An 8,209-nucleotide genomic window follows, 5' to 3' on the forward strand; every position below is an offset into this window, starting at 1 on the left:
ACTAATTACAAGATAATTGTTTGTTACCACTATAGCCACATATAGATTAAAAAGGTGCAACCCTACAAGCAACAGTTTCCCAGAACAGGGTGGAGTTGTGGTCTTAGTGGACAACAACCATATCAGAGATGTACGTGGGTTGTAAAGAGTTAACACCTAACAGAATTACTGTAAATAGATTATGCAACAGTTTAATATCCAATCAAAAGCACACCATGTATGATTTTTGTCACCAGTTTCTAAGGCAGCCAAAAAAGTTCCAACCCAGGAAATAGACATTTGTTATGCAATATAGAGGATGTTGTGAACTGTTTACCCCAGTTTCACAATCTTAAAGTTGAGGCGCTGCTGCAGCACGTAGCGAAGATGTGCACCAGCTCTTTGCAGCAGATAACACCACCACCATTGCAACTCGCAAGAGAAAAAAAAATTGCGGCTAGGCTACAGCTGAGTGCTCAAGTTATGATGGAGGCGCTATCACCGCCTCATCAAACTTCTAGGAAACGGCTGCCATTGCTCTATCTTGGGTTATGGTGTGAATAAACATCAAAGAGGTTTTGACATGTGTACAGGAGGTAAAATTAGTGTAGAAAGAAAGTAAGTTAGAGGAAGAGTGAGAAAGAGAGATAGAGAGGGAGGGATGATTCATTGCAGCACAAGAGAAGCAGTATAGGTGTAAATGTAGGCTGTGTTTTAAGCTTTTTCAGTGTCCCCCTCCCCCCCCCTCCCCCTCCCAAACAGAATGAGGCATCAAAAATGTCAATCAAAAATGAACTGCGCATTCTTTTATTAACTAAAACTCAGGATATCTTAGCTTACATCTGGATCTGAACTATCATCATTGTCTGCAGTCTCATACCAGTATCATTGTTAGCGGTTAGTACAGCTCTCTGAGACCAAGACCATCTGCATCATATTTCCATTCAGTCCCCTCTTCCAGACTCAAACTTTCCAGGCTGCTGATAAGCGAAACGTCCTGTTATGTTCTTGTTCCTGTTTCCCCCAGCGCAGATCCAACATTTCCATAATGAGGAAGTAGGGCTACACAGATGCAAATCCACACCAGTCCTCTAGTGTCCATACAAAGCCTCCACTAAAGGATTGTGAATGGGTGTCATTACTGCTTGATAATGGGGACAAAATGCAGCCTCCACCCCCCTCCTCCATCCAGAAAGGTATGATATATAGTTAGATCAACATGTAAACATAATCAGCCGAACATTAAGCTACAAATGAGAGATAGTTCCCCCATAACCATTACTACCCTAAAGCATTTATTTTACATTTAACAATAGAAAAATAAAATTTCTTTGTAATTTAAATAGAACTTAATCGTGTAAGGAGTTTGTTATTTAAAGCAAAGTCTTTCCATTTAGCATTTAGAACTTGGAAGGAGGGAGGCTGGGGAAAAAAAAAAAAAAAAAAAAAAAGGAACCCCTGGTGTACTCTCCTTAGTCCAGACAAGACGTGAAGAACGCAAAAGATATTGTCCACTTATGTCTTGTTCACGTTTTAAAAAGGAAAAAAAGGTCTTGAGTCCAACTTATTCACCTGATCAACAGGGCCAACGTTGCCCCGATACCAGCAAATCCGGCAAAGGCCATGAGTGTGTTCCTCACTGTAGACTCTGGGTCTGCTACCCGAAAGAATTCTACAAAGCCATCCTGGAGAAAGAAAAGGATTAGATTAGAAATCTGACGGTGACGCACAAGGGCAAAGTCGCTTGTTCATTGTACACGCAGACTTTTCTTGCTACATGAGACCAGGTTATGCAATCAGGTACTTTGTTGGTTTTTCTAAAACAACTACATCCTGTCATTCAGTCGTTCAACAAAAACTTACCCAGGCATTGTTTTTGATTAACCAATCCCTCTGATCAGTCAGCAGATACATGGAGATCTCCTCTGCAACCAGCTCCACACAGTTCTCCCTGCCCTTCTCCTTCAAGTACTGACATACGACGGCCCCGAAGGCCACCAGGCTGGCAACCCTGCCCCAGTTGGTGGTCCTGTCTGCGAAGAGGCTAGTGGCTACAGCACTCACGAACCTCATGTCATCGTCCCTGTCATCCAGTGACAGTTTGTTTATCATACCTTTAAAAACAAAAACGAGAAAATCTGGGTTAGACACTTGTTTTTTTTTTTTTTTGGTGCATTTAAGATTAACATTTCAGACAGTACAGACTCTTTTAAAAACAGGCTTTCTACCTTTAGCCATCAGACTTTATAATGATATTGTATTTCCTCCTCTTAAAATAATTTTCTTGCATATATCATTTTTTTTTAACTTAGGATTTTTGTATATTTGCTCTTATTTATGTATGAGCTACATGTACTACTGTATGGATACATGCATTTCTTTCCTATGGGGATGGATAAACTATATCTATAAAACATTTTTATTCAAACTCTTATTTTCTCTATTACGTGTTAAAACACTGAAGCATTTCAGAGATTCACCTTGCACAGATTAACTTAATAGCATTATAATCATTGTTATTCATTAAACAGATTGCTTACCTACTATATAGTTAAATCTAGCATGAATACAAGTATTGTATTGGTAATTATTGTGAGAATAAAATGGCTCCTACAGTCCCCAAAAGCAGTAGTTCTCAAACATGGTGTCTGTGGTGAGGAGTGTAATACAGTTAAAACACAGCTTGTAGTAGTTGAGGCTGTACAAATGCTAAAGCAGTAGCTATATTAGCTTTTCCACACACACACACACACACACACACACACACACACGTATATACAAGAACAGACACCTACCATTATATGCATATCTGTGTTTCTCCAATACATCTTCCACGACTCTTTTCATTGTGGACAGAGGCTTGCTTTCACTCCACCTTGGTTTTGAAAGTCCGGTATAGTCTCTGAGGAAATGTTTAATGAGTTGCCTGGTGTCAATTTCCAGCGCTTCGTCTTCTGCAGGGCATCCAGAGACGTCGGGGTCGCTGTCTGACTGCAGCTCCGGCGAGCACGGCAAAGATCCGTCTTCAATGTCGCTGCTTCCCTCCCGCAGGGTAGTAGTTTTTGTTGCATAGCCATTTCTGTTTTTCGGGTTTACCACGAGTGAAGTCGGTCGCTGTTTCGCAGTGATATTAGTGCTTACAATCCCGTTGTGTGAGTCGATGGTTGGGGCCCTGAGCACGGAGCCCTCCACGACTCCATTTTGAGCGAATAATAAGCTGGCCATCGCGGTCCCTTTCGCTTTGTTGACAATATTCATTTCGTTTCTGATTTTTTTTTTAAGAATTACGTCTAATAATTTCTTCGGCAAACTCTAGACGATTTTAAAGCTAGCCTGTGTATGTTAAAACAAAAAAAAAGCTAGCCTTGGCAATGTAGCGATTACACGTCCTCCATGACCGTTTGAAGAGGAACGGAAACACTCGCACGTAGGCAATGCCTTTATATTGAAACTTGTGCGTGACGCGTCACGGCACGTACGCACACGTCACTCTTACGTACTTTCCCCAAACAGCCTTGGTTCAAATTGTGCTCATTTGTTGTTTTGGTTAGTTTGAAAGATATTTGAACAAAAACACAAAAGATGTACCACTATTATAATCATAATAATGATGATGATGATGCTCAAAAGATGGAGCAGCAGGGTTTAAAATGATTGTGATTGATAGATGGATTTTCTTTTGTATTTTTCCATTACATAGAAAATGAATATATACACTATATGTGTAGTTTAAGGGGGAAATATTATAGTTATAAAGGAAATAGAGGCACAATAAAGATAAAGATGAATGATCTTAATAACATCACCATTAAAGGCTATAATAATACTACATTTATATATTTATACTTATTTAAATGATAGTCATATTTATTGTGATTGATATATGGATTATTTTTGTACTTTTCCATGACATACAAAGTGAATATGTATATATATAGTTTAAGGGGGAGGGGTTTCCTTCCTGATTGGAAATAGTATATTTATAAAGAAAATAGAGGCATACTCGGAAGCATTAATGATATTAATAACATCATCCTTAAAGGCTATAATAAAAATACATTTATATACAGTACCAGTCAAAAGTTTGGACACACTTTCCCTTTCACATCAATGAGAAAGTGTGTCCAAACTTTTGACTGGTACAGTATATACTACTATTTTCAGTTCAATTGTGCAATATCACCTTAAAATGGTTTAGGAGGTGCCATTATTATAATAATAATGATGATGATGGTGATGATGGAGCTCAAACCATGAAGCAGCAGGGGTTAAAATAATTGTGATTGATATGTGGATTATTTTTTTGTATTTTTCCATGACATAGAAAGTGAATATGTTGTTTAAGGGGGAAATATGATAGCTAGAAAATAGAAATAGAAATAGAAATAGTAAATAGAGGCATACTTGGAAGCATTACTGATATTAATAACATCTCCATTAAAGGCTATAATAATACTACTTTATATACTATTTTCAAGTTCACCTTCAATTGATTTAGTGCTAGTTTCTCTTGTATGTCCTTTCTTTGACTGTTTTTACTTTTTATATTTTTATAGGCTTTTATGTTTTAATTATTTTTATTACTTTTTTTTCTTCTGCTTTACTGATTGTATGTTTTTATTGCCTTTGTTTTTTTAATGTTTGCATGTTTTTTATGGCGTTTTTCATATTCTGTGAATTTGATTTCATATTATTAGAATTATTTCATTATATTTTTTACTACTATTGTTTTTATTGATTTTTGACTTATTATTTATTGCTCTTTATGCTCTTTCATTGACACTTTTCTATTTTTACTGTCTACTTTGCTTCTGCAATAATATCAATTTCCCCATTACTAATGACTAATTAAGGAATATCTTATCATTTATAATTATTATGATGAAAATAACATGCTATTACTATATCTTAAATTGTTCAATCTAACATTTCTATCTAATATTACAGTTTGAACCTGTTTTAACTATGATATTATATATTCAGCAAAAGTGCAGTTGTGTTGTGCAGCTGTTATGGTGCATTAATCAAAGTTTTATTATTTTTAACTTTGATCTCAGTTATAGCTACTGATCCTGTGTTAATACAAAGACTGTAGACTGCACTGAAATGCAAGTTATTTACTGCAGTAAATGAAAGATGATATATTTGTATAGCTGTTCCTGTCCCACACCCTGTCCTAGATAACACTGTTGTTATATAAGGCTATATTGACACATTTCATGAAGTTTAATAACAGCAGGGTTTTTTTTGTCATACCAGTCTATGAGACATTTTGACATGTGGTACAATTCCACAACAGGAAAATATTACCCTCTTTTTTCTTTTTTTGTCTGGAAGTTACTACAACTTTCTATCCACATGTCTGAATTGAATGACAGTGCTGCCACCTGGTGGTTAGATGGAGGTACTACTCTTCCAGCATCTTCTTTATTGTTTACTCACAAGTTTTAAAAGATGCATTCACATTTTTTTCTCCAAGTGGTGTGTTAAACCAGCAGTCAGGTGTCCATATGAACAGTGAAAGAGGTTTTCCTCGCTGTAATCATTCCTCCTGTTCATACTGACTATTAAAAGATCTTCAAATGTGCTTTCAATGGGAGTGACAGAAGCAAAAATACGTTAATCATTTAAAAGTAGATTTGAAGCTTATATGAGGCTTCAGCAGGTTGAGTTAGTCATATCAAGTGATATCTGACACATTTACAGTCTTTTTAGCATCAAATTCCCTCTTAGTGTTTCCTGTTGAGCTGTGATGGAAGTATAGTAACATAAAGACTTTGGCACTAAAAAGACTGAAACGTTGAAACAAAGATGATGACGTTTTGACTCATTTGGACGCTGAAGCTTCATATTAACCCTCCTGTTGTCCTTGAGTCAAGGAAGGAAGTGAGGAAGAAGGAGGGAAGGAAAGGAGGGAGGAAGGAAGGAAGGGAAGAAGGGAAGGACAGAGGAAAGAAGTAAGGAAGGGAATAAAGTAGGAGGGAGGAAGGAAGGAGGGAAGGAAGGAAGGAAGGGAAGAAGGGAAGGACAGAGGAAAGAAGTAAGGAAGGGAGGAGGGAAGGAAAGGAAAGAAGGAAGGGAGGAAAGAGAGAAGGAGGGAGGGAGGAAGGACAGACGGAAGGAAGGAAGGGAGGAAAGAAGGAACAGTCAAAACAGACGGGTCAATTTGACCCAGGAGGACGACAGGAAGGTTAACTTTAGATGGATTGTGGATTGTGTCGTTTACTGAGGGATCTAATAGTCAGTATGAACAGGAGGAATCATTACAGCAAGAAAAACACACTTTATGTTAATGTGGGCTCCCGACTGTTGTTTTAAGGCAGACTTAAAAACTGAAAACCTGTTCTTTAAAGCCTTTAACGCCTCAACATGGGACCTTTTCTCTTCCTTACAACTAGAACAGAGACCCGAGCTCAAGAAAAACAACAAAATAAATCTTATTAATGTAAAAGTTTATTTCAAATACTGACAAAAATCCTCTCACCTACTCCCACAGAACTGAAACATTCTCCTGTACTTTCTGAAATCTTAAAATCATTCCTGTGTTCTCCAGTCATCCTCTTTTATCATGTAAACCCTTTTTTTATTTATTTATTTTTCTTGGAAGCAAGGGTGCCTCTGATTTTTCCCTGCAGTTATCTTGGGCCAAGAATGAAATATATACTAATCATGAAATAAGAGAACACAAGAAGAAGAAGAAAAAAAACAAAACAAAAGAGAAACATTTACTTTGCAAAACAACAAGAAAACAGATAAAGGTAAAAGCAGCACAAAAAGTACTTCAGAGCACACAGCCTGTCATTTCTTTATACATTCTGGCACGTGTTTATCATAGCTGAACGAGAGACACCCTGTGTATTGGGTTTGAAACATACCCTATTTTCTCTCGTTGAACTGCTCCGTGCAAAGCCAGACATCAAGTAGCATTCAAGAACTCCTGTCCACTGTTGTTTCATAAAACATGTTGTAGCTTATTCACCCAAATCTTTTTTTTTTTCTTCTTTTACATCTTAAAGCTGGAGACTGTCGGCTTTTAAAACTCAACATGAGGCTAAATGGTCTGTTCTTGGCATTCAAAGTGATATAAAGGCTTCCAGACTTTTCTATTAAGCTCTGTCCAGACCAAAAAAACAAAACAAAAACTGGATTCAATTCAACAACAACACACCCTCACAATTTTAACGGTAGAATTTTGCATGAGCGTTTTAAGTTTACCACAGTCTGAAAATGGATCGTCTTTGCCACAGGAGCTTTAGGACTCTGAAACGGAGATACTTGGGGAGAAGGAAGTCAAGACTGGTAGAATCAGAGGACAGGTGTTCTTTACAGGGTATCATCTCTTAGATTTGTCTTTGAATCAGCAGCATTTACACATATTTTCATATGATACAGATTCACATAGCCTCTGCAATACACTAAGATACAGCAGAAGTAGTGTTAAACTCAAAAAGGAGAGAGGAACCATTGACTCAGAAATAGCTCAGGCTATGAAAGAGTGAAAGCAGGTGGGAAACAACACAGAAATCCCTTCCTGTTTAAGTCTATTTACAATGGCTGGAACAGAGAAAAAAGCAGTGCATTCATACATCACCATAACAAGCACATACGTACAGGTCAGTTCTCTTTCACCCACTGCAAATTTGACACATTTTAAAGTCTCAATGAAAAACGAGTGAGGTTGAGTATGTGATGGTGCATGCACCCTATCACCTAGCCTACGTGGTGGTGGAGTGTGCATTCGTGAAGGTTCCCTGAAGCAGTTTTATACAAGGAGGCTGATTCTCAGTGAGCGCTGGTATCCAGTTTAGACTCATGAGTGTGCGGACTGCATGCGTGACTTATCAACAGATCTGACTCGTTGATAACTCATTGACCCCTTTCAAAGGTTGAACCACCTAAACAGGTGGGACTCGAGTGCAGAGCACACGCTCACACTTTGCCCTCATATGTGTTATAAAATCTCTCCCTGCTTTGCCAAGTGTTGGAGTGAGTGTATCCTGCAGGCACACAGTGTCCCACTTTAGGCCCGTGATGACAATCTTGGGAGCTGGGCTGACACCTGTGGTTATCAGGTTGCCTGGTGTTTACCCTCTGACACCCCTGAGATCAAAGATCAGTCTGTGTAGTGTGTCAGTACGGGAAGAAAAAAAAACAAAAAACATTGTTCTACAGGGCACTGAGGGTAGATGTAGGCCTTTACTCCAGATATGGTTTTAGGGATGTAAAGCAG

At 38.0% G+C, this 8,209-nt stretch overlaps 1 protein-coding gene across 1 annotated transcript; it reads right to left on the reverse strand.

Moving 5' to 3' along the window:
- Positions 1 to 759: 759 nt before the first annotated feature.
- On the reverse strand, positions 760 to 3,380 carry mcl1b (MCL1 apoptosis regulator, BCL2 family member b). The gene is made up of 3 exons (XM_053326294.1): positions 2,775 to 3,380; positions 1,843 to 2,093; positions 760 to 1,664 (listed from the first exon to the last, which is right to left on the reverse strand). Exons 1-3 carry the CDS (start codon positions 3,235 to 3,237, stop codon positions 1,548 to 1,550), a joined length of 831 nt encoding a protein of 276 aa, XP_053182269.1. The 5' UTR covers positions 3,238 to 3,380; the 3' UTR covers positions 760 to 1,547.
- Positions 3,381 to 8,209: the final 4,829 nt, after the last annotated feature.

This window comes from Scomber japonicus, chromosome 10 (genome assembly GCF_027409825.1).
Source record: "Scomber japonicus isolate fScoJap1 chromosome 10, fScoJap1.pri, whole genome shotgun sequence".
NCBI classification, from domain to species: Eukaryota; Metazoa; Chordata; class Actinopteri; order Scombriformes; family Scombridae; genus Scomber; species Scomber japonicus.